General features: G+C 48.8%; 9 protein-coding genes across 9 annotated transcripts; 4 read left to right on the top strand and 5 right to left on the bottom strand.

Moving 5' to 3' along the window:
- Positions 1-704: 704 nt before the first annotated feature.
- On the bottom strand, positions 705-2,314 carry C8Q69DRAFT_462748 (hypothetical protein). The gene is made up of 2 exons (XM_028630335.1): positions 1,577-2,314; positions 705-1,407 (listed from the first exon to the last, which is right to left on the bottom strand). Exons 1-2 carry the CDS (start codon positions 1,979-1,981, stop codon positions 886-888), a joined length of 927 nt encoding a protein of 308 aa, XP_028486851.1. The 5' UTR covers positions 1,982-2,314; the 3' UTR covers positions 705-885.
- A 191-nt stretch (positions 2,315-2,505) lies between these two features.
- Positions 2,506-4,780, bottom strand: C8Q69DRAFT_219788 (putative nucleolar protein 12). The gene is made up of 2 exons (XM_028626286.1): positions 4,475-4,780; positions 2,506-4,354 (listed from the first exon to the last, which is right to left on the bottom strand). Exons 1-2 carry the CDS (start codon positions 4,613-4,615, stop codon positions 2,801-2,803), a joined length of 1,695 nt encoding a protein of 564 aa, XP_028486850.1. The 5' UTR covers positions 4,616-4,780; the 3' UTR covers positions 2,506-2,800.
- A 1,696-nt stretch (positions 4,781-6,476) lies between these two features.
- Positions 6,477-8,742, top strand: C8Q69DRAFT_506067 (Sds3-like-domain-containing protein; the record flags this gene model as incomplete). The annotated part of the gene is made up of 4 exons (XM_028632766.1): positions 6,477-7,380; positions 7,434-7,503; positions 7,561-8,047; positions 8,104-8,742. 4 exons carry the CDS (start codon positions 6,477-6,479, stop codon positions 8,740-8,742), a joined length of 2,100 nt encoding a protein of 699 aa, XP_028486849.1.
- A 1,011-nt stretch (positions 8,743-9,753) lies between these two features.
- Positions 9,754-10,287, bottom strand: C8Q69DRAFT_506066 (hypothetical protein; the record flags this gene model as incomplete). Its single annotated transcript, XM_028632765.1, has 3 exons — positions 9,754-9,893; positions 10,038-10,174; positions 10,274-10,287. The coding sequence occupies 3 exons, from the start codon at positions 10,285-10,287 to the stop codon at positions 9,754-9,756; spliced, it is 291 nt and encodes a 96-aa protein (XP_028486848.1).
- Positions 10,288-11,636: 1,349 nt separating this feature from the next.
- On the top strand, positions 11,637-12,980 carry C8Q69DRAFT_486018 (hypothetical protein; the record flags this gene model as incomplete). Its single annotated transcript, XM_028631870.1, has 3 exons — positions 11,637-11,834; positions 11,970-12,371; positions 12,855-12,980. 3 exons carry the CDS (start codon positions 11,637-11,639, stop codon positions 12,978-12,980), a joined length of 726 nt encoding a protein of 241 aa, XP_028486847.1.
- Positions 12,981-13,252: 272 nt separating this feature from the next.
- On the top strand, positions 13,253-14,962 carry C8Q69DRAFT_219581 (hypothetical protein). The gene is made up of 3 exons (XM_028626285.1): positions 13,253-13,654; positions 13,714-13,880; positions 13,955-14,962. The coding sequence occupies exons 1-3, from the start codon at positions 13,524-13,526 to the stop codon at positions 14,692-14,694; spliced, it is 1,038 nt and encodes a 345-aa protein (XP_028486846.1). The 5' UTR covers positions 13,253-13,523; the 3' UTR covers positions 14,695-14,962.
- A 690-nt stretch (positions 14,963-15,652) lies between these two features.
- C8Q69DRAFT_506064 (hypothetical protein) lies at positions 15,653-16,118 on the bottom strand (the record flags this gene model as incomplete). The annotated part of the gene is made up of 3 exons (XM_028632764.1): positions 15,653-15,744; positions 15,845-15,969; positions 16,105-16,118. 3 exons carry the CDS (start codon positions 16,116-16,118, stop codon positions 15,653-15,655), a joined length of 231 nt encoding a protein of 76 aa, XP_028486845.1.
- A 228-nt stretch (positions 16,119-16,346) lies between these two features.
- On the top strand, positions 16,347-19,967 carry C8Q69DRAFT_462728 (mRNA cleavage and polyadenylation specificity factor complex subunit). The gene is made up of 8 exons (XM_028630334.1): positions 16,347-17,151; positions 17,278-17,443; positions 17,494-17,624; positions 17,679-17,882; positions 17,934-18,282; positions 18,334-19,166; positions 19,217-19,287; positions 19,341-19,967. The coding sequence occupies exons 1-8, from the start codon at positions 16,814-16,816 to the stop codon at positions 19,517-19,519; spliced, it is 2,271 nt and encodes a 756-aa protein (XP_028486844.1). The 5' UTR covers positions 16,347-16,813; the 3' UTR covers positions 19,520-19,967.
- A 562-nt stretch (positions 19,968-20,529) lies between these two features.
- Positions 20,530-22,634, bottom strand: C8Q69DRAFT_219534 (phosphotransferase enzyme family protein). Its single transcript, XM_028626284.1, has 2 exons — positions 21,748-22,634; positions 20,530-21,666 (listed from the first exon to the last, which is right to left on the bottom strand). Exons 1-2 carry the CDS (start codon positions 22,403-22,405, stop codon positions 20,744-20,746), a joined length of 1,581 nt encoding a protein of 526 aa, XP_028486843.1. The 5' UTR covers positions 22,406-22,634; the 3' UTR covers positions 20,530-20,743.
- Between the last annotated feature and the right edge of the window lie 1,229 nt (positions 22,635-23,863).

Genomic DNA, 23,863 nt, shown 5'->3' with positions numbered 1-23,863 from the left:
AGCAGATGGGCGAACACCGTCCATCCTGGGGTCAGTTCGTTCAAAGAGCACCGTAGACACGAACGGGACCGGTCTGAGCCATCAGAAGGGCCTGTTGTAGGATTAATTTGGTCGTTGTGGACATCGCTCTTCTTTATACCTACCTCTGCGAATTCAACGGTGGCCAATGCGCCACTAGCGCAGACAGGGCGATTGCGTGATTTCTCGACGGGATGAGCAATGCTGCTTGCCTTCCCGATTGGGAAACCCTCGTCTTCTAAACCAGTGAAAACTACTATTGTATAGAGTAGTTAGCTACAACAATTATTTAATACAGCCAAGTCCATTCTAATCCTCCACGAGCATTGTTATAGTACAATGGCATATAGGAAAAAAAAAAAAAACGCTGGCAGAGACTGTTCCAACAATGTATACCTCCGCAAGGACGTAGAAATAAGACGTTTGGCCTGATATCTGGGGCCCCGCATCATAGCTCCGTGCTATCGATGAGCAGTCCAATAGGGCGCCGTGGTTCCTCGATCTAGAGGATTGTTACTCTTGTCTTACCCCAGATTCTGCTGCTTCCAATCATTTCCAATCATCATCTCCCCTCTCACACGGAAAATTCAGCTATTAATCAACTCCGCCACAAACAACTCAGTATTATCTGACACTTGGGACAATATGCATGGAATTAGGACCTCAATGATGGCACCGCTTTCAGTTCTAAGATGAACTACAGCATGATAGTTGATTCTTATTCTACTCTATTTTGTCACAAGTGAGTTGGTTATTCCTGATGATGTTTGATATGCTAGAATAGTATGAAGGAGTCAAGACAAAAAGAGACTACAGCCTCATGAAATTAATCCTGGGTGTCTCGGGTATTTTCACATATCCGAATATCTACACAGACCAATAAACTCTGACTGAAAGCCTTTCCACATGGTTCGACCATCCAGGAAATCGTGCCCTAGCCCATACGGACACTGAATCGCCAATCTTCATCTCCCTCACCGCACTGCCATCAAGAGTACCTCGTCCGCGTCCCTGAAAGAGCTCCGTATCCCACGCCTCAGGCGAATCCGCGTGGGTTGAATCTTCATGATGCCACACGATGTGATGGTGCTCCACCTCGTCCCTGGCAACCACATTAGACTGTAGTTTATTGCCAGTGGGGATGAAATATGGCTCGCCGGGTTTTATGCGAGCTTCAAGGGGTCTTTCTTCTGATGATTCTCTTTCTGCACTGTCCGCGGAGATGATAAAAGCATCGAACCAAGAATAAGATCCGTCATATCTGGAATTCCGGTTCCGTGGGCCACCGCCCCAACCTTGGTCCTGGGACCAGATGTTGAAGATAATCTTGCGACATGGATGCGATCCTCGGTGCGGAAGTATTTTTGGTGATGCTGAGTCTTCCTGTTTCTGTAAAAAGATTAGTTTTCAAGCGTACTTGGGATGGGTCTGAATGGATAGACTGAATGTGCCTGCCAATCTGAGACATGCATTCATAAGGAGTCGATATCCGGCTTGTTCATAATAGGCTACTTTATGCATTCACACGAGAACAGCTCGATAGAAAGGATATCCTTACCTCTAAGCACAAAGGGGGCGTTCTCAAAAGCTCCCGATCAGCATCTTGACGCACGATAGTTGGACCTGATAGCTTCGCCTCGACGGACGGCCAGTACTCGGCTGTATCGATGATAAGATCGACAATCTCGGTAGGGAGACCTTCAGGGACAAGTCCTAGCCGTAAAATCCCGCGGACTTCTATGGCATCGCGAAGACTGGGATAGAAGATTTCCGGTTCTGACTCTGCTTCCTGCTCTGACTCGGTTCCCTGCTCTGACTCGGTTTCCAGATCTGACTCTGTTTCCTGCTCTGACTCTGACTCTGACTCAGCTTCCTGCTTCTCGGGCGGTTCGGGCTGTTGAGTCGGGAAGCGATGAACGCCTCGCGGTGGGAGACGGGGCATGTTGAGATCTCTTTTACTCATTTTCTCTTCTCTTCTGTTGAACTGAAAAAACACGTATCGATTGAATGTAAAAAATCAAGGAAGCGCTTTATATTAGGCCGTGAGTCGAGTCAGTTATCTGCCGTTTGCTTTGCGGCTGACCACAATCTAGGCAGCGGTCAAACCCAGCAGGTAGTTAAGTACTTAGTGATTGTCAGCGCCACTGAAGCAGTAGCAACTAGTAAATGCTTTGAAGATATCCTCCAATAAGAAGCATATAGATCGTAAACTGCGAGCCTGATGTACGAGTCAGCTATGCCAGATGTGCGGCTATAAGTGGAAGTTGTATGTACTTATGGAAACGAGGGGCTGTGGGGAATCGGATCGACCGCGGCGGGACAACATGTGCTTCTACCATGGAGTACGTACCAAACGAACGGACAGTAATAGAAACTCTGTTCTCCCCTCTGAAGACTCTACTTTTCGATGTCTTTAAGACGGGATGGATTATTGGGGCGACCCTTGGTTAGTCGATTAATTTCACGGACAAATAAACCTCGATGACGTCAAAGATCAGCTTGGGCTTTTTGGGCGATCTTATCTATAACGATCACGCTGGTGTTGCACAGCCTTATGAATGTGGTGGCTTATACGAACAATTCTTCGAGTGCTTCCCTATCAACTTCAAGATGCCTTTATGAATGGATTATTCTCATCGAACCATTGTCAAACCTGTACAGCCCATCCTTTTAAAAACAAAAGTAAACTAAGAACATGCTATATACGTGCTTTTCTCCAGGACCCTCATGACAGTGCCAGGCATCCGTACAGATACAAACAGAAGAATTGAGTTATCTCTCTTCAGGGCTTTCTTTCTTGTGCACCCTTCCTGCCGCCCGCAGCCTTGTATGCCGCGGCACGACGACTACTCCTCGTCTTCGGCTTGCCCTTGGACGCACCACGACTCTTCGTCTTGACTTTAAATCTCGGAGCGCCCTCCGCTCCTCTGGACCCTTCGCTAGCGCGGTATCCCTCGAACACAAAAGGTTCATCAGGCTTCGACTTGGGATGTGAGCCGACCTCCTTTAGCTTGGCAGCGCCAGCCCTGCCCAGTAGCTTAGTAGCGCGACCCTGGAGAGACAAGCGTGCAGCGCCGACTCCCAGCTCTCTGGCATTAGCACCAGTGCCCTCTCGCCGTTTCTGTACTTTCCTAGCACGTGTGACCCGCAGCTTTCGGGGAAGCAGTGGTGGAAATTTCTTTCCGTCCAGGAGGAGTGCTGCTTCCACACAATTAGGATCATAGAACTGAACGTATGCGAAACCTTTTCCAACACGCGTGGCACGATCGCGGACCACGCGAACAGACTCGACGTTGCCCCTTCGTGAGCCTTGGGTGACACCCTTAGTCTCCTCATTGAACGTGCGCCAAAGGCCCTCTTCCACATCAGCAGGAACGGAAGGCTTCTTCTTCTTCTTTTTCTCCTCCTCCTCCTCGTCGTCATCTTCCGGCTCTTGATCAATGAAATCCAGATTACCCACAAACACACATCGCTTGTTATCCACCGGTGCAGGATGAGCCACGCTGTCGACACGCAAGTGACGGTCCAGAACGACGGTCCCATTCAGCGCAGCGGGGGCTTTCCTCGCTGCCTGAGCAGTGGTGTAAACGACGTAGGCGTTAGTGCTCGGCGTCGTCTCGTCCATGATCTCTTTATGGGCGTATGAGGCACGCTTTGGGATGCCACCTCCCGATGTGTATGGAGTCGAGCGGAACCTGATAGATTCAATTTTGTGAAGGACTTCAGCTTCCGGTAGCGTAGAAAGAAATGACGCTAGATGAGCGAGGAGTGTCTTTTTAGCAGACTTGGACTTGATGGCCTTTGTCGACACATTGCCGAGGAAGACAGTGCGGTTAGACTTGTCAATGATAGCAGCCTCTCCATCTCCCGAAACGGTCTCATGCTTTGGTGGAGGACTACCATCCTCCTCCTGCGAGGATTCGCCCTCTTCGTCATCAGAGCCATCTCTCCCCTCCTTGTCCTCAAGCTTGACTCGCTTAGCTTTCTCAGAGCGTCGCTTTGCCTCTTCTTTCGCTTCCTCCTGAGCTATCCGGCGCATATAAGAATCTTCGAGGTTGTCTTCAGCCCTTCTCTTTCTCTTTCTGCTCGTTGTCGAGGCATCCATGTCTTGCGGGGTAGATTTGTTGTCGTCTCCACTCTCCTCTTCAATATCTTCCATTTCTTCATCTTCGTCGCCTGACTGGGCGCCCAGCTCAGACAACTCCTCGTCGTCGTTATCACCCGCGGCGCTGAGTTCTTCGTCGTCTTCTTCCTCAGGCCTATTGGCCTTCTTGGCACCTGACATGGCTGCCGCATCTCTACTAGACTTCACCGAGGGAATCTTGACAGGGCCAGCCTAGAATTATAAAAGCAGACGGGTTAGCAAAGGTCGCCCTCTCACAACAGCCAAGACCTGGTAATCTCCTCTTGTATGAAGCCATCGATCTGAGCGGTGATTATTATCAGGTGGACTCACACTTGTTTCAAACAGCGAGGCCAAAGTCGGATCAATGGACGCACCGCCCGTTAGGAAGGACGGCTTGTCCGTGGTTGCGGGAGCATCTTCGTGAGCTCCCTTTCCGGCCTGCTGGGACCGAATCTTGGTTTTGTTCCCCATGATTGATTGCCCTCCGCCGGGTAGTATTTTCCCCTGGAGCAATTAGGAGGAATGGTGGAGTATTGCGTGAGTGGAAGAATCGCAGAACAGTTTCCCTTTTCGTCCCTGGGTCCAACTTTTTTTTCGCGGCGGTAAGCGCCATCCACGGTCTTGGCCTGCGGAAATCTGTTTATCATCACGTGATGTTACTGATAGGCGATGACACTGCTTCCGGTTATACAACCTCTGTCACAGCTTATTGCTGGATGAGAATAGTACCTAGGAGTTGTAGTCTGTGTATATCTTCGTTAATTTTTCTGATCTGCCTGCTATTTAAGTGGTCTGCTCGGACTAGCTATGAAGTGGACGAGGGCTGAGCCGACAATAAGGACAAGAAAAAGAATCAAACCAACTACATGTAGTCGACAGTTCAGTATGTTTGATAGAGCAGTAGATACGAAGAATCATTACTCTCTTCTCTGTATCTTCAAAATCCGCATGTGTTGTTTGTTGTTCTTGATGTGTTACACGCTGCTCTTCTTCCACCAGCCCCCATAATACCACCAACCGGTTGCTTTGTCGAGATATTTTTCTTCTCTTTCCTTTTCTTTCCTGAAAAAACACCACCCCTCTGATTAATACCTGCCTTGACCAAATCATGAAGAGAAACGAATCCAATCTGGCCGAATCCGTGAACATCAGCTTGATGATCTGCTCCAACATGTCTAACTTACCAACACCGCAAGGAACGACGTCAGAGGCCGATCAGCGGCCGTGCCGAAAGAGGCTTAGCTCACGGAGGCAGTTGAGCCGAGCGGCCGCTGTTTCACGTGACCACCGCATCACGGGACTACCGGAAGAGGCTTAGGCCGGGGCGACGAGCGAGGGCGGTGAGGCGAGGACGCGCCCGGGCAGGCCAACGACGGGCCAACGCCCCCCGGCAGAAAACGGCCACGGTCGGCGCTGGTGAAGTCGCCCAGCACGTCTGCTTTGCTGCACTAATACACTAATACTGCAAGTGGATGTTCCCCGTCTCTCTGCGCACCGCCCAGGAACCCGTCACTTGCAACTCCTCTTTTCCGCCAGAGATACGCTCTTCCGTTTGTTTTCTCGCAGGATTCTTCTTATCGTCCTCCTCCTCTGACCGCCGCTATCTCTCCCGTTCTCGCGGGCGCCTGTCTCCTGCTGATGCGGTCTGCTCACCTGCGGCCCTACATTGTCGTCTTGCCCGCTTCTTGATCCCCTCAGTCGTTCGCGCAAGACTCGTCCAGTCCTGCGGTGGACAGCAGGCCAGTCTCCGAAGCGGTCGAAGACCGTCCAGGCCTGGCCTCGATCATATATACTGGTAGTGGCAGGATTTGTGTGGTCCCCTCTCAGCGTCGTGCTTGTCGCGAGCTGCCGTGCTAGGGCCGCCGTTGCTGCTGGCGCATTGCTTCACGGTACGTCTCCTGGGCCCTCTGGAGCCTGCACTGGGCCTTCTGGAAGCTCCATTGTCCCATCAGCCTACTGCTGTCGTGCACACGAGTCGAGTCAAGATTTTCCTGCTCAGTTGGGATCGACGACCAGGGCTTCATCCTCGCGGTTGCTGGCGGTCCTCCGGGTAGTCAATCTCCGCACCGGCCACGAGAAAGCCTAGCTCTGCCAACCATCCATCAGCCTTGTTACCATGTCATTATTCTTGGATCAGCATCACTAATTGACATAGTCTTCATGCTAGATACTCAATTACGTCCGACGAAATTTTTTCGATTCCTTCCCCCCTCCTCTCCCTCGGCCGACTTTCAAGGCGACGCTCTCTGCGCAGAGCATCTCGCTAGATCATTCCCCCTCCGCCTAGCTTAGTTCATATTTCTGCGTCTCGCATATACATACATACATAGAGATGGAGGTTGCGGAGAGCAGAGAGACCGCCCCCGCTGCGACGCCTGCGGGGGCATCGGCCCCGGTCGCCAATGGCGACGAGAACATCATCCCAGAAGATGTTCTCATTGATGATGGCCGCTCGAGCAGTCTGAGTGACATTGACTATGTCTCTGACCAGGAACCCTCCGATGAGGAACCTCCAAAGCCGGAAAAGGGCCCTGGTGAGGTCGACTCGGAGGCCGAAACGGAGCGGATAGAGGATTCTCCGAACAATCTCCGCCTGCGACGCGATATCGTCGTGAGTGCAAGTGGATACGGGAACAGTCCTAGCAAACTGGCGCAATCGACTACATACGATGATGTGGATGACGATGGGCATCCTGCAGAAGACTCGCCTAGCAAAGTCAGGCGTTCTTCCCGGAGCAACGGTCTTACCGGGCAGGCGGAGCAATTATCTGCTCCAGAAAGCTCACATCTGCCGGAGCCTGCTGGCAAGAAACGTAAACGTTTCGAGTCTGGAGACGACACCGGCACGGATCAGGGTGAGCAAGAGCCTCTTCGAAAGCGGCAAAGCTCCTTGAAGAGCGGCGCAGCGGAAGCGACCCTCGAAGAGACTCCCCTGTCACCAGAACCGACCGAAGAGACCATCAAAGTCAATGAGATGTCTAATGAGGGTACTCCTCTTGCCGAGGAGGCCCAAGAGCTCGAGGTGCCCGTGGCGCCCACCAGAGGCAAGAAGGGCAAAAAGGGCAAACGGAAGGGGAGAAAGGCCAAAGACGTGGATGAAGACACAGAAATTGGTGGGCCTGTCGAAGCTGGCGCTGAGGGTCTTGTCGATGACCACGTCCCAGATGAAGAAGAAGGGGCTGGAGGTGTCGAAGAACCGGAAGACGCAGAAGCTGTTGCAAAGGCAGAGGAAGAGTGTAAGTGATGGAGCGCGCCATGAATGACCAGCTCGTGACTGACTCTCGGACAGCAGCAAAGAAGATGTCCGCTATGGATTCTCTGGTGGTTCTGGAGAAGGAGTTCGCGACGCTGCGCGATCGGTATGATAATCGCCGTCCCCATCGTTTTCATTATGTTGGTGTACTAATAATATACAGAATATACGACGAGAGGATCGCGAAACTCAATCAAGAGCTGGAACAGCTGACTGGGCCAAATCCTACCCATCCCGAATTCCTGCGTCAACTTGAAAGCGTGAGACGTTACCGCGATGCCAAGATCAAATACGAGAGCACTCTGTTTCAGTACAGGCTCAAGTCGCTGTTGAACAAGAGTTTGGCCGAGCGTGCGCAAACACATAGTACCTTTTTCCAGCGTGTTAGGGACGTGCGTGAGAGACATTCTAGTGCTGTTAGCAAGCAGTTCTATGCCATTCAGCATGACCGCTTCAAGACGGAGGACATCAGTCCACATCATTACATCCCCTTTCCCACCCGCCGGTCACAGCAGATTGCGCAACAAACTGCGTATAATCAAGAGGTTTCTGTCCTCTCCGGAGTTGCCAAATATGTTGGCTTTCCTGCTGCGCCGTCATTGGCTGCGGCGCGCCCATCGGAGATCGAGGAGGACTTTGAGAAGATGGGGGTAAGTGACGCGGTTGAAGCATTCTAAGGCCACAGGTTCTGATTCGAGTCTCTCAGATTTCGACCGAGACTAGAAGCTCTCAGGTTCATCCGTCAGGGTTCCCGCGGGGACTAATGTCGGCAATGCCGTCTGCCATGGCCCGCACTGCTGCTGAAGAGGCCTTTCTGGAACAAACGCCCTGGGCTAATCCGCAACATCCAATTCATCAACAGCCATCGCAGCAGAAGCAGCAGAGCAAGGCATCTGAGCAGGCTCGCATGTCTTCCTATACAACTCCCGCTGGCCAAAAGCGTGTAGTGGACATCCATGCACCGAACGGATCGGCATCCACCATTGCCGACCATCAGTCTGCGGCCAACTCCTCCGCGGCGAATACACCATATGGAACAGAACAGGAACCGCGACAGCAGGGCCACTTCAGTAATCCCGACTACGATTCTCTTGACAGGAAGTCGGGCTTCAGATCGCTAAGTTCTTCGCCGTTGGACGTACGAAAACCTCACCTACACGCCAATGCACCTGATTCCGGGCCACGGAATGTCGGTTACTCGCCCCCGTCAGCACGCCTTGGTTTGTTCAACACGCCCTCAAAAGGAGAGGGCTCACCTCCGCTTACGTCCAAAAACATCAACGCCATGCATCAGTCGACAAGCATCACGGCTAGTGCAGGCTCAAGTCGAATGACAGCGCGATGACCATAAATAGCCCTCTGTGAATGTGGGTCGTATCTGGAGTTCAGCGGGATTTTTCTCAGTATGTACGATTCAAACGGTCGGATCATGTAGATCTTTTTCTCTCTGGCACGTCCTTTCGCCTTTTCTTCTTCTCCAGTTGCAGGTTCTTCTTGTATGTGTTTGTGGAAGATCTCTTGAATGTTTTCATTGGAATTTGGGGCGGTTCAATATTCCTTGAATTAAGGGGGGTTCGACGTTTTATCTTTCGAAATCCGGCAAAATCTATTCTAGCCGGTTAGAGCATGGCATGGTATCAAGATGCATGTCTCGGTGTCTGATTGATCATTCTGAAATGTTTGGGTAATACCAGGGGCTTTATTCCTTTCCCTCTTGAGTTCTTTCCTGCTGATAGCCTCGTCTTTGGGAGTCTGGTTCATTTGCCTTTTCCTGTCTTCCACTTTGTGATATAGTACAGCTAAGTACTTTACAGTAGTAGCGTCTTGCCGTACAGTGCAGCTCCCATCATCTGGTGGTTGCTGCAGGCTAGAACAAGAATATTCTCTACTTGCAAATTGCCTTTAAGTGGTAGATAGTGTTGTACTTGGCACAATAAATGTACACATTTTATCTAAAAATTACTTAGAAAGGCCATTGAAGGAAGGATTATACAAATCATAATCTACCCTCTCCACAAGCGTTTTCCCCTTCACATATACAAACATGAATGACATGAAACTAAATCATCGCCCTTTTTCCCCCTTCGCACCACTCTCGTTCTCACTTCCCCCCCAATTCTCGACCCTCCTCGACTCCCAAGCAGGCATATCCCTCGGCTTCTCCGTCGTGAACAAAGCCTCTTTACTCATCGGGCTCAATCCGCGCCTTTTGTGTCGAAGGGAACACACCAAAGCCGTTTTCTCAGCCAATGTCCATTCCCCAACGAATGGAAGAAAACAAATACCCAAGGTAGATAAATGCCAGAATCGGGAACGCGGGTTGGAGAGAGAGAGAGAGAGAAAAAGGGAGGAAAAACTAGTACAAGCCAATAACGACATCACCACGAACTCTTGCAGTGAGATGAACTTCAGCTTCTAGATCGAGCTTGATACCGACCATCAGACCGGCGTCTTTCAAGTTGCCTTCTTTGTCGGTGGCGCCTTTGAGGAGGCCTCCTATAGCACGAGAAATGATAAATGTTAGTTATGTTCGGTTTTTTTTTTTTTTTTTTTTTTTTTTTTTTTTTTTTTTTTTTTTTTTTTTTTTTTTTTTTTTTTTTTTGGGAAAAGGACCCATGGTCTCGAGGTTATATTACTCACCAGCAGGTCGGGACAAGTTATCAGAAGTAGGAGGATGCGGGAGCGTAGAGAGAGCGGCTGCTCTCCGACCACCCTGGGCTTGACCGTCATCGCTTTCTGACGAGTAGCCGGTGCCGTTGAGGGGGGTTTTGTTGGCACTGGTGCTACAAAATCAGTATATTTGGATTAGGTAGGGTTGGGATGGCTGGAATTGGTTTCCATCAACCCTCTCTCTGTGTGTGTGTTGAGGAACGTACAGTGTTGTAGACATTGTGGATCTTTTGCAGATATTAGGGAGTAGATAGAGATATCCGTTGTACTGAGACCGGCTCAGTGATTTGTGGAAAGAAATACACAAAGAAAGGATGAAGAATTAAAACTGTGATGGTGAAGAAAGAAAAAAACAAGGATATCTTTACGAACGATTCTCGTCGAGTATATATATAGTTACAACCAGATATTTGAAATCTAGTTCAGTTCCCTTGCCAACAGCACATATCATACGATATTGCTGATCTACGATTTCTGTCTCGTCTCAGCTTCTCCTGTCTAAGATATGCTTGCTCGCTTCGAGATGTCGCAATCGCTCTCATGGAACAGTTAATTCCCTGCTAGCTAGCGCAAGTGCATAATGTATCGCTGTAAAGGCTTCATTCAAATATCGAACTCCCTAGGCTGCTGGGGGAAGGGATCTAGCTAGTTCCCGTCACTAGCTAATAATGTATCTCTGGGCACCAGTCATATCGATAACAACAACCTGTCCACTTTGCAAGAATGCAAATCCACACGGTTTGGTAGGAAAAGCTTGTTGGGTGTCAAGTCGAGACGAACACGAGACGATCAGGGGGCGTCGCCGAAACTCCACACTTCTCAAGAACATCGTACGATCGTGCAGAGGCATCATCCGGAGAGCGAGCCGAGTTTTTAGCACGTCTTGACAGTTATTTGTGGATTAACAGGGTTGCGATGGGAGCTAAAATGACAGTTCCGAAAGGCCGGGGGGAAGCTTAGTTGCTACTCGGGGAGGGTGACACCAGGGGTTGGTTGGCAACGTACTATCTAGGTATCTATATGGTTTTGTGTATTATTATTCGAAGGGAACTGATTCACTGCCCGATTTAGGAGACATACAAAACGGATTTCTACACAATGGGCGTTGCATACCGTCTTGGCACGCCATGAGGAATTTCCTTCGTATTCAGTAGTCGGCTGGAGTTGCACTATCTCCAAGCTATCTTATCTCCATACTTACTCTAGCCATCTCCTCTTGGAGAATGGGACGCGAAAAGATGATAACTTCCCTCCTTGAGACACGATATGCTTTACATGATTCATTCTCTTTGCTACGTTTTAGCCATGCTGATCTGAACAATCCAATCCAATCCAATCCACCTTACCTATCTACCCTAACATCAAAGCATCTTTCATAGTTTGCTATCATGGACGATTGGCGGAAGAAAACTGGAATTCCTCTGCAATCTCCTCAAACCACCCTGGTATCTCAAGAAAGGGACAACGGGTCTACTGATCGAAGATCATCCTGGGGTTTCTTCTAGTTCGTCTGTCTGGTTTTTCCAACGACCGGCCTTGTCGCATCACATTCTTCTCTAAGAAATTACTATGGTGTTGTCTATGCTAGTAGCGCTCACTACGGCCCCTGCCCTCCTCGGTACCGCAGAGGCCATTCGTCAGGGCCAATCAAAGGATAGGAGAGAGGAACATCGCGCTCGTCGATGCAATCTTATCGTTACTTGTGTCAAATCGTGCATTCGTAGCAGGGAAATAGATAGCAGGCAGGTGGTTCTGAAGGATAATAAGGTAAGATGGTATACGAATCTTGAGGGATCATATCCTTTGGAAATATCTACATTATATCATATATATTGGCGGGCTAATGTATTATTTATATAGCTATATATCGACGTCGGAACTAGATCTGAACCAGAACAAGAGACATCTCAGCCACAGGAAACGCAATTCGGCCATCCGTTCGCAGGCTACTATCTCCCCTACCCGGACGAGAAGTACGAAGGGCTCGTCTCGACGATAGTAGACGAGCCTCCCGTGTTAAACTGGATATATGTCGACAAAGACACATACGAAGTGAAATATGGTATCCGGGCGCAAGCTCAGCCTAATATCCACGGACCTTTCGATTGCACGAGGAAGGACCGGCGTGTTATCCTCGAAGGTTGGGAAGGGTTTGTTGCCGTGGAAGAAGAAGAAGGACTATGGGCTTTATACTTTGATCGAGATGACAATGGATTGAAAGGAAAAGTGAAACCGGGAACCAGAGTGCTGGAGATCGAATTGACGAGGAAAGAAAAGCGGATTTCGAAGCAGAAGACGTCGACGGTGCAGATAGAGAAGACCGCAACAAGCTCTATCAAGAATGGAGGGAGTACTACCGTACAGAAACATCCTGATGTGCCAACGGAAAGGGTTCCGAGTCCCTTGAAATCAAGCGCGCCCAGCATTCAGGAAGAGAGGGACCATCCACCGTATCTGGACCGTTCTCAAGAGGGTGAAAATATGGAAAAGAATGGCATGGATCAGAACTCTCGTGTATATCGGCATAAAGAAGAGTCAGTCCATATACGATCCCCAACGTCTGACTCTGATGTCAAGAAGCCTATCGTAAGTAGTCCTGGGACTGCAGCGGATGCGCACAACATTACCCAGCCAAAGATCAAAACACTCCCGATAAGAACCACAAGATCGAGTCGGCCCGACGGGTTCAACAGGGCGATACCCTTATTGAGCGTTCCCCATTCTCCGCCATCGGATGATTACTATCGTGGAACCATGTCCGATACACTGAATTCACATGGTGAGAAGTCTGGAAGGGATAATCGTTTATCATGGGCTGGCCCGAAGGCAAAGACAAGCACATCTACGAACGCAGAATTAAGCGTTCCTAATGGCATACCCGGGACAAGGAAAAGACGATGGTCAAATATTTGATTCTAGCTGCTATAGAACAAAAGCAATTATTTTGAATGGTTTGATATCATATCCACTTGTTGAATCGCCGATGGTGAAAACCTATGGGACAAAAGACAAGGATATACCAGAATTCGCAGTTTTTACTTCAGACAGAGCTCGCTACCACCTCCCGTATGAGAGCAGCCACCAATTGGAAAATGAGGAGTTTTCGAATCAAAAACAAGAGTCTCGAATAACAAGTACTCCTGACTGTGGGCCGTTCATGCCACGTTTTGGTCTGGATCGCCGGAGATGGTATGGTGAAACCATCTCGTGCGAACGTGACGCAGGGGTTATCTCTAGCAGATTCCCTTACGCCTTTAAAATCAGCATGGTCATGGAGTATTACTTGTGGACTGTTTTGTAGTTAGTTAATCAGTTAGATTGACGGAAGAGAAAGCGGAACCATGGCGTGATGCCTGTTTAGACGAGGGTACCCTTTGCGCATTCACTCTACTAACCGTAGGTAAACCGGCTTCTGAGACGATGATACTCTGAAATGCATACCTCTTAACCATCTGCATGAAGGCTGGCCTCAATTGCAGAGGTTTTATATATCATTTTGGAAAAATGCTAGAGCATCAAAAGGCCCAGCGGGCTCATTCTTCAAGTGTCCCTTCCGAATCAACGAGAAGGCGGATATACCCCACGAGGTTTGATCTCTGTGCAGTCATTCAACGCGGGGATGCATACTAACACTTACTCTTCCCAGTTCTGATGGGTCTATGGGTCCATCTACTCGATTGTGGAACAGACTTCGAGATATACCTAATAACCCCAATGATCCCGAATGCGTAAAGGAGCTGGTCATCGTTGCGTTCGGTGCTTTTGAGAGATACTATATCTGCTGGAAGATACAAAATGGGGAATATAGACAGGGTACGATGATCTTACCCATTTGACTTCATCATCTCTTCATAGCACGTTGGAAGGTTGTTCTGAGCAATTAGCAGATAGCTACGGCCTACCAGACGAGTTACAGACATGGCTTTTCCCACCGGATGGGTCAACGCGAGACTTCGACACACTTCAGATTGTTTTCGGACATGGAGACGAGTATTTTGCATCAGACAAGAATGGGAAGGTCTCGAATAGAGATAGCACCGCTGATTTGAAGGATAAATTGTCTGCGAGACAAGTGCCTTCAAGGCAGAATCTGAGGCGATCACATACACTTTCTATGACGAGTCTCCCTTCTGAACGAGAACTAAGACCTCCGTCTCTCATTCCTGTTACGCAATCACCGCCGACGAGGAGTATCATGAGGCGTGACACACTACGAGCAGCACGCCCGCAGAGCATCGCTATCGACGGATCCAGCTTCTGGAGCTGGTTAGAGAAGAAGACAGAAAGAGAGAGCCAAGCCCAAGTGGCAGATACTAGGTCGCGAAATCTAGCTCCACCGGCTGCTGTACCCCAACTACCGAACCCAAAGAGAGTATGTCGTTACGTGGATGCAGGCGTCCAGACTGAGCCTGATCAAGATGATCTCGAATCGACATCGACAAGGTCCACGAGATCAAGATCCAGCAGTACTTACAGCATGCAGCGGATATCAACTAGCCCACCTTCGATAGTTGGAACTACCATAGAAGACCCAGCGAACCCGGTTATAATGGGTAAGATGCATTCATATTTTCGGGGAAGAGGATATAAATTAGGAGATGCTCTAGGTACCAGGCTTGTACCATGAAGTACACTATCAACTTTTGGCGATCCAGACTGCAGCCACGGAAATTAAAGCGGGTGCAGACAATGCAGATACGAGCAGGACTGAGAAAGAAAGATACTTTTCTTGCAGGCTTGCGCCATGTTTACATACTCGCAGGAACGAGTCAAGATCCTGAGTCTCGATAAGGCCTAGGAATACCACGTCCTACCGCTCCTACGGTTCAGAAGACCGTCTAATTTTGACCTTTCGACACTAAACACCATGGAAAACAAGAATTCCTCCCCTTCTTCTGTCTTCAAGACATCATGTTATCCCCACTGAGTGCAAGACGTCTCCTGAATATAAGAAATGGGCACACCGGCGAGAAGGCACCGTGAGACTTCTCAAAAATGCGTTCTGAGACAAGGTCCCCTTTCCTCTAATCATTTCTTCACTTTCAGATACGATTTCAAGAATCATATCTCGATTCCTGAACTGTATATACGATAGTATGGCGGTTATAGCCAGCCACTACCCTCTCAAACGGAGACTTTCATACAATCTTACTTATCAAAGATCAAGTGAATGAGTCGATACAGGAGAATCTCTTGTGATATAAGGAAAAGGAGAATATTTCTTGGAGCATGGGGTATAGGGCTCAGTTCTGTCGACAGCTGCTTACCATCCTATCAGAACCCGTGGCCGTGTCTATCCAACCCCCAAAACCACACGGGACAGAGAAGGGAGCTAGCACAATGAGCACTCTTATCAGAGAAACTCTCCGATGGGATAAGGAAAAAGGTGGTATAAATCCCTCTTCACATAAAAGGAACGTATATTGTACATAAAATTTCACTCCATACACCGATTGCACCATGCGCTGAAAATATTGGGAAGATTTCTTTTTTGTATATTTACCCGAGTCCCTTCATTTGTATTGTAGACCGATCCCTTGCCCGGAAAGAAAAAATCAACGTGAGGTTGTTCTTTTTAAAGCATTTCATTTGGCTTCCTGCTTCGGTGCGGCGGGGGCATCGGGGACGACGACGTCAGAGAAGTCTTCTTGTCCGACGGCTCGGATGGTGAAGGTGTCTTAGAATGTAAATGTTAGTTCGAGTGAGCTAGTGGGAACGTAATAATATATCTTTGAGAATGCTGGGTTGACATCTGGGAGAGGCGAGAAAGCACGTACAAACTCCGATACAGAATGAGAAGAGGCCGATTCCAGTCAAGGTATTCCTGAAGAGGTACGGCCGGCGGGCACGGAGCAGGGCAGCACCGGCGCGGTAGTCCTTGCCGTAGTAGGTCGAGTTGAAGCTGTGATTGAGAGGATCATGTTAGTCTGTAGATAGGGACGCAGCTCGTTCTACGGCGAGAGCGCCGATCCGGAGGGGAAAGAGAGTGGGCGAGATGGCGGCAATGGTGGAGGTAGAGGATGAGTCTTTCACTTACATTCCAGCAGGCATTTTGGCTGAACAGGATATGAGGAGGAAAGCCGGAGGATAAGTCACAGCAGAACTTCTGGATCTGAGCGGTTTGCTGGCGGAGCGGAAGAGAAGTATCGCGCGGAAGTTGAAGGCATTCGCAGTGGCCTGAGGTCTTGGCGCGATGTCCCGGGGATACGAGTAAGTACTGGAAGTTATACCAACACAATTGCTGTACGGATTGCGATTTAATCATAATTAGGAGATTCCATTCTACAGGCTTAATTCTTTTATTGTTTAATTTCTGTCCTCTTCTACTGTTGTTATTGATTCTATTACTGTCATGGTCGACGATCCTGCGGCTCTGCGGCTTCGATGGGGTTTAGCGCGGCTGTCACCTTAAGAGGCAATAATACTCTCTCTACTCATCTGTACAACGCGAGCTTCTCGTCTCTTTCACTCTCGCATCCCGTAGCTTCACGCTCTTTAGTTCCCCTCAATTCACGTTTTCTGATTCATCAAAGACAATGATGACCTCTCGATATTAAACGCAACCTTGTCGTGTCCACACGACCGACGTTTACCTCCCTGTGCCTTGCGCCGCGGATCTAGGCCGACAACACCACCGACGTAGACCCTCCATCGATTCCTTTTCCTCCGTGACGACGTGGGAAAACGCGACAATAATCCCATCCTCTCCTTGATTTGTTCATCGGATATCCGTTTCGCGCGTCATCATGGCTCAGCAGACCAAGAGTCTGCGGGACCAGGTCTCGCAGCTCGAGGCGGCGCGCAATCTCGTCCTGGGTGATGCCGCCTTCTACCCTCAAATCGTGAACGGCATTTTACCGATCATAGGTGCCACAGCACAACTTGAATTGCGGAGGTGGGGAGCCGAGTTTCTGGCGGAAACATTCGCCAGTCCCGCGCTGGCCGCGGCGCAGAAGGAACAGCTCGCTGGACCTGTGGTGCAGACACTGAAGGAGATATTGGAGCTGCCAGAGGAGGATATAGCGGTTGTTAAATATGTGGTACAGGCTGCGGCGAGTCTTTACCCGATCGTCTTCAGACACATGTAGGTGGCCGATCTCTCTTTTCGTGTGAACCTGGTATAGGAACATCGTAGGCATTGGTGGTCGCTCTGTGACTGGCTGGAGAAGCGCCGTTTAAGCTGGATGATTCTAACCTGATCAAATCGCAGCATAAATCATCCGGAAGACGCGGCCATGTGGGAGAAAATGACGGCTCTCAAACAGATTATCCTCCGGAGATGGGACAGTGCTCCTTACCCAGTCAAGGTGTGCTGTATCAAATTCGTCCAGAGGGTGGTTCATGTCCAGACTGCAGGCCCTATCTCAGATCCTAGAGTATGTCCCCGTGCTGTGCGCATATCTGCATTATTGTTGACGAATATTAGCGTCCCGATAAAAACGAGACGTCCCTAGCCATTGTCCCGAGGAACCATGCTATCCTATCGCTACCAAATCTCGAAGCAGAATCATCTGGTCTGTTAGACAGACTTCTCATGGTCTTACAAGAGGATTCAAGGTGTGTCTATACATTTTGTTCAGAACAGAACGGCCTATACTGACAGACAACTAGTGATGCGGTTTTAGTCAATGCGACCTTGAACTGTCTTGCAGTCTTGATTCGAACTCGACAGTCTATAGCCGCTAAGATCATCGATTCAGTTCTCACTTTCGATCCCGTCAAACATATAAACGGCTCAATGTCTCCCACTCTTCGTGTGAACCTCAAATCGATGGAACGAACAGCTAGAGCGTTGCTGATAAATGTGATGAAGAGGTATACATTGTCTACGAGTTGGGCCGATCTAGATGCTTATGGAGATTCCAGGAACCCGAACCATCCGCTCGCGCCCAAGATGCAGCAGTACATTGATCGACTATCCCAGTCCCGGCTCGATGTCTTCGATGAAACGTCGCGAAAGCGTGGCCTACCTGCGGAGCCAACGGATGGACTCGATAATACAAAGCGGGCGAAACTCGGCGCAGACACACCTCCTATTTTCAAGATTCCCCCTCTTCCACCTGGCCAGATCAGTTATGCGCAGCTTTACACGTTAACGGAGGACGTGGGTCTTTCAACCTTCGACGTGAAGCAACTTCCCATCGATCTTATTGTCAAGATTACGGTCCCTGTTCTAGGTCGGGTCGACCAAGGAGCCTTGACCCAGGCTATCGAGGTATGGAATTATTGCACTCGGCGTTTGCGACAGATACTGATGTTATGATAGGCTGTGCGATCACGGTATCAAACCTTGAGTAGTAGGCAACAGGCCACGCAGCAACAAGCAGCCGTCGAAGAGGAAGATGACGATTATGAACCTGAATATTCTCCCATGGATGTCCCTGATAACGCTATCGGTGAGACACAGACTACATCCACTGAAGTTGCGGAAATGCAGCCAGACCTAGTGTCTCTGGGGCCTTTTGTTTTGCCGCGGCCCCCGCCATTGACGGAAGATGAAGCAAAAGAAATAGGCAAGAGTACGGCTGAAAGAGTGTTTAGCATGGTAACATCTATGGACGCTCCACGAAAGACGGCAAAGGGTTCGAGTCAGCAACAACTTGGCTTTTCGCGTTTGGCTGGTAGCACATTTGATCGGGATGCGTGGGTGACGCTGCTCACCAGACTTGCTACGCGAGCATCTGGCGGCTTGGAATCCGAGGAAGACAACATAAAGACCGAGGAGGGCGTGCCTCCCAAAAAGCCGACGATATCCGACTCGATACGAGAGTTATTGTATCGATATATCCTCGAAGATTTCAGGTCACGGATAAACGTTGGCATCACGTGGTTGAACGAAGAATGGTACAACGACCGTATCCAGCTGAAGTTTGCTGGCTCACAACGGCTCGAGGACTCAGACGAGGTATATGTACCACTGCATTATGATCGCTGGGTTTTGAGATTGCTCGACGGTATTCTACCATATGTGGATGCTCGAGATAAGATCCTTATTCGCTTCCTGAGCGAAATTCCGGAAATCAACACAGCCATCATCGAAAGAGTAAAGAGCCTTGCGAGGGACCCGGAGAGAGTAAATCTCTGTGTTCAAGCTCTGTTGTAAGTTCGCACTGCATCTCACCGACAAGTCCCAGACTAACATGATCCAGATATCTTGTCATGTTTCGGCCACCTGCTCGGGAAGTATGCCTCGACGCTCTGGAGGATATCTACCGGACCTGTAAGTATCCTACTCCACAATGGCTTTTAATCACGTTACTAACAATACAATAGACGAAGAATCTCGGCCCGTGGCGGGGAAGTTCCTTATCAAATGGCGACCACATGTGGTTGAGCCGCAACAAGCGCAACCCGTCAAACCGCCCCAGCAAACTGAAGGCCATACTTCCAGCAATGGTGAAACCCCAGCAGTTCAGCAACCGCAACAAGAAATGAACACAGCAGCAGGCTAAAGTGACAAGGGATGTCTCTCTAATAAAATCAACCCTTAAACTTGGCTTGACCCCTATCAGCAGCAAATTCCCCACATATCATCGCTCCCTGACATTGAAACACGATGGAACATGGCCGGAAAGAAAACAAGGATTTCTTTATGTATTTTTATTTTCTTTCTTCTCGCATCTGTGACTGTATTCAGAAAACACTGTTCGGGGTGGGGCGGCTGAGGCCGTTCTGTATAACAAAACAAAACCAAATATCTGGGTCCTCGGTGTCTTGCATACGTTCTAGAGCCGAGTTTGGATGGGATAGCATATCATATCATATAATTTAGCTGCCGGTAGGAAAAGAAGACCTGGCGGTTATTTCGAAGCTGTCTAATCTCGGTACATAATTCTGGTTTACGTTCCAGTTCTAGTGTTCTAATCTGATCGCTCAAAATGAAGTGAACTTGTCCACTTACCCATGAGGATACTCCCGATAATCTGTCAATATACCTATCCTGATATCCACGTTATGTATAGGATCTGTGGCCAATTTCGCGCCATGGTCATCGCTTATTGTCTGTCCGCTTCCCTTTCTGACTTTGGCGGCTAAGATTGTAGATATTGCGCTCTTCAAAAAGTCATTGAAAGATCCTTCTCGGACGAAACCTGTGTCATCCCTAAAATATGGAATATAGACTCGAGATGTATAGGGAGAGTCGAGAACGCACTTGATCAATTCCGTCTCTCGGACGTTGATGACCCTGTATGTCTCTCCCAATCCTGCCAAATGATTTGGCTCAGATTGCCTGGTCTCAGATCGTAGGCTGATCTATGGAGGGAGTAGTTATTTATCGAATCAACTACTAAACAGTGAAGAAATGTCTCTAGGCATCAACTAAGTTACCTAGTACTGTATGATCTAGCTTGAGAGACAGTTGCAATTCTGTTTTCCAATCTGGCGCGACGACCAAGATAGCGAACTCGTAAGGTCTCTACGCAATAAGGGAAATGCTCGTCTTCTCAGGGTTGGTGGTTACAATATACCTCCTACACCGACTCTAAGGCACCACGGCATATCATTACCCCAGAGTCTGGTAGAAGTGGACAGACATATTCTTCACGTAAAGGAGTAGCTCGACTAGTCCGATCGGCAACTAGAGAACTGCTCTTAAAAAAAACAGCGCAGAGCTCCTTGAACCTAACACGATTTTGGGGTTCGTAGCCAATGGTGATAACGTCTACATGACTCACTCATATGCTGGACGAAAGTGAGGGAAGCGTGCTGGAAAAGCAACCAGAGAATCCCAGCCAAGCAGCCACCGTAGAGAAGAATCCCTCGTTATTTCTCGTCCTATCGTTGGTCACAGACAAGAAGGGAGTACCGCCTGAAGCTATTAGAGCGTTGGCAATGAATTCCTCCTTCGACATATGCCCTCTATCTATGAGCGCTTTGTTATCACTTATCTTGTCCAAGGCTTCTTCATACTTGTCCAACTCGTCGACTTTCCGCTTCGCAAATGCTTCAAGCTCTTCCGTGTTTTCGAAATCTTTTTCACGCCTCGTCCATTCAGAGGCGCCTAAAGATCGGCGCAGCTGCGTAAAAGGGAAGCTGCGTTGGTCGTTGAAGCCAGATGAGAGGAGCATATGCAACCACATGGCCCCGGAGGCTTGCGACCACTTGACAAGACTGGAGAGTTCTCTTCCTTCATGCTCCGGCATTTTTGCCTCTTCTTCTTCGAGGACTTGTATGAAGATCTTCAGATACCTGAAATACCTGGCGGCAATCTCGGGCGGCTCATCGCCCTCGCAGTCCCACGCGCTGTTAACAGGTCTATCCTGGAGGAGCCACCACGGTGCCGAGCCAAACAGCTGGGCAGGTCCGATGTATGACCACTCGAGGTCCACGACTCCGACAACAGTAAGGTCTTCCCTGCTTCGGACAATCAGATTCGCCAAGCCGAGGTCGTCACAAATCAGCTTAAATTTGCAACGGTCATACTTGGCGTGGATCAACTCAGGTATCAGGCTTTTTAGAACCTTGAAAGCCAAATATTTATTTCTAGCGTCATATAAACCAGCAGCCGAGTTCGGCTGACGAACGAGCTGTTCCCAATCCTGCTCGATGACATACTGAAAATACTCGGCCGCCGTTGCGAACCCCTTGTTTCGGTCACCTATTCATTATTTGCTTAGTGAACGCACTCAATCAGAGCAGTAGAAATGGGAGAAAATAAGAGGAAGGTAACGAGGCGTACCGAAGGTGTCTATTCCCCCATTTTGTAGGATGCTATGTGCCTTAAATGTTAGCGGTCGTGGCGGTGTAGGGGTTTGGAATTCAGCCTGTGGCAACGGAAGGCTGCCAATATAATCAAAATCGAGCTTGAATAGCTGAAGTAGAAAATTGGCCAACTGCCTGTAGATTATTTCAATATCGCTATCGCTGATATTCTCCTTTATGACTCTGCTAGGACGCTCGGCATTGGGATCCTGGAAGACATCGCTAAGGTTCACACCGTCAACAAAGTCCATCATGACGAACGGACCGAGGCCAAGTGGGTTGCTGGCAGCCCGTCCCCATGCCTGGACTCTCGGGACGGGAATGGTAGTCCTGTTGCGGATGAGACTTAATGCTGCAACCTCCATGGCAACCTTCTCATCGGCGTATCGGTCACAGACCCTTCCCACTCGAGGGAAACGAACCATCCAGGCAGTGTTGTCACTGAAAACCATCTTCATGCCGGCATTGAAGGCGCCATGGTGAAAGGTACCATCAAGTTGACAGGGAAGCCTGTTGGGATGGAAAGTTGACACCCACTGGCAGAGACGGCCTGTTCTCTGGGCCTCGTTCACCTTATTAACCCAAAGCTGGCCCTGCATCTCATGGGCAAGATCGATAAGCTCGTTGGTTTCCATGGCATCGGAAAGGCTTCAATGATTGAGGTTGAGTGAGCTGGTAGGAAAAGGGGCGGTCGACGAATGCCTTGCAGTGATGGGTACAGTACCGCGCCAAAGGAATCTATGATTACAGAGCAGTTTCCGAAGTTCGTAGCGTTCATGCTAACTTACAGGTTAAACTTCGTTGCACTCTGTAGATGCGATGAAGACGCGTTTGATTTGATTAGCGCGACTGCACAGAGTCGTGACCTAAGCGGTCCAGGAGGCGTGCGGAGAGAGTTGAGGTCTGGAGTGATAAGTACTTGAGTTGAGTCGATGGCTGGAAAGGCACAGTCAGGACGTTCTAACCGCAAACGGTTGTCGAGAAGAGATGGGAACGATGTTTTATTCTGTCCTGGTGTACTAAACTCAATCTTTTTGGTATCGCATCCTATAATATCACCCTGGTATGCTGAAGATGGAATGTTTGGAGGACTGATGGGGCGCGAAACGCGGAATCACGTACTTAATTACTTAGGTACTTTACTTAGGGTAGATACCTAGGAGCTTAGCTTCTTCCACCTCATCAAACGTTCTAGTAGGGTATTAGCAACTGTGAAAGTAGACTTTGAGCCACTCAAGATGGACGCGGTTAGATGGAGGATTAACACATACGACGATAGGGTGTGGAAAATAGGGCTTCCCGTCAAGCTCAGAAACCGAACATTCTACATAGTGGATTCTTAATACTTAAGCCCTCTAGAACTTTGAAGTTCCTGAAATAACAATAAGAAGGCTCTTCAAGTAATTGTAGGTAAAATAAGTAAGAATTAAGGGATTTTTATCTTCAGAGATGAAATACTTATATAGCAATCCAATAAGGTAAGACCGCACCATTATGACATATCGAAATAATATTAGTATTTGATAATGTTCTTCTATAAATTGAAATTGTTTCCTTACATTGTCTTTTATGCGATACTTTGGATACTACTTCTCCAAGCTTTATTATAGACATTCAACTCCTAGTAATTAATCATACCTCCTCTCTTGGATACTCCCTTGTGCCCATGATCGTCAGCAGGTACCATGAGCCACGGTATAAATTCTCAGTAAGCCAAATGGAAACGCACAAATCCTATATGAGAATCCGTCATGGTTCTAAGGTTATCCATGATATCCACACAAGCAAGAAAAAATTCATTCTTTTCTCTCTTGTCCGGCTTAGTAACTGGATTCCTGAATTATCAGGGACGGATGAGATGAGGTTCAAGATAGTGGTTGCTAACGCAACAGTTGCAATCCTGGGAACTGTATTTTCCCTCGACCCTTGTAGTGGCTTCAATTCGGAAGTGGGTAGGGTATAAGTTGGTCAGAACTCGGCGCATCCTTTCTCTCTAAGAGCTCAGGGAATGTAATGTATAACTGGAGCAGTGCTACTACGAAACGATAAATCCTCCCTAGGGTTTCCAGATCATCCAGAGATGTTCGCTCATC

The sequence above is a fragment of the Paecilomyces variotii genome, assembly GCF_004022145.1.
Source record: "Paecilomyces variotii strain CBS 101075 chromosome Unknown C8Q69scaffold_3, whole genome shotgun sequence".
Classification (NCBI taxonomy): domain Eukaryota; kingdom Fungi; phylum Ascomycota; class Eurotiomycetes; order Eurotiales; family Thermoascaceae; genus Paecilomyces; species Paecilomyces variotii.
The sequence above is the reverse complement of the archived record's forward strand: the minus strand, read 5'-3'. Positions and strand labels throughout refer to the sequence as shown.

Bases quoted from the DNA above. Each gene is read 5' to 3' on its own strand.
- C8Q69DRAFT_462748 (XM_028630335.1), bottom strand. From the start codon at position 1,981: ATGAGTAAAAGAGATCTCAACATGCCCCGTCTCCCACCGCGAGGCGTT. The intron at 1,408-1,576 runs GTAAGGATATCC...ATCTTTTTACAG, and splicing joins CGCCCCCTTTGTGCTTAGAG to AAACAGGAAGACTCAGCATC.
- C8Q69DRAFT_219581 (XM_028626285.1), top strand. From the start codon at position 13,524: ATGAAGGCTGGCCTCAATTGCAGAGGTTTTATATATCATTTTGGAAAA. The intron at 13,655-13,713 runs GTTTGATCTCTG...TACTCTTCCCAG, and splicing joins AGGCGGATATACCCCACGAG to TTCTGATGGGTCTATGGGTC. The intron at 13,881-13,954 runs GTACGATGATCT...AGCAATTAGCAG, and splicing joins AAATGGGGAATATAGACAGG to ATAGCTACGGCCTACCAGAC.
- C8Q69DRAFT_219788 (XM_028626286.1), bottom strand. From the start codon at position 4,615: ATGGGGAACAAAACCAAGATTCGGTCCCAGCAGGCCGGAAAGGGAGCT. The intron at 4,355-4,474 runs GTGAGTCCACCT...TTATAATTCTAG, and splicing joins CCTCGCTGTTTGAAACAAGT to GCTGGCCCTGTCAAGATTCC.
- C8Q69DRAFT_219534 (XM_028626284.1), bottom strand. From the start codon at position 22,405: ATGGAAACCAACGAGCTTATCGATCTTGCCCATGAGATGCAGGGCCAG. The intron at 21,667-21,747 runs GTACGCCTCGTT...AATAATGAATAG, and splicing joins TGGGGGAATAGACACCTTCG to GTGACCGAAACAAGGGGTTC.
- C8Q69DRAFT_462728 (XM_028630334.1), top strand. From the start codon at position 16,814: ATGGCTCAGCAGACCAAGAGTCTGCGGGACCAGGTCTCGCAGCTCGAG. The intron at 17,444-17,493 runs GTATGTCCCCGT...GACGAATATTAG, and splicing joins GCCCTATCTCAGATCCTAGA to CGTCCCGATAAAAACGAGAC. The intron at 19,167-19,216 runs GTAAGTTCGCAC...AACATGATCCAG, and splicing joins CTCTGTGTTCAAGCTCTGTT to ATATCTTGTCATGTTTCGGC.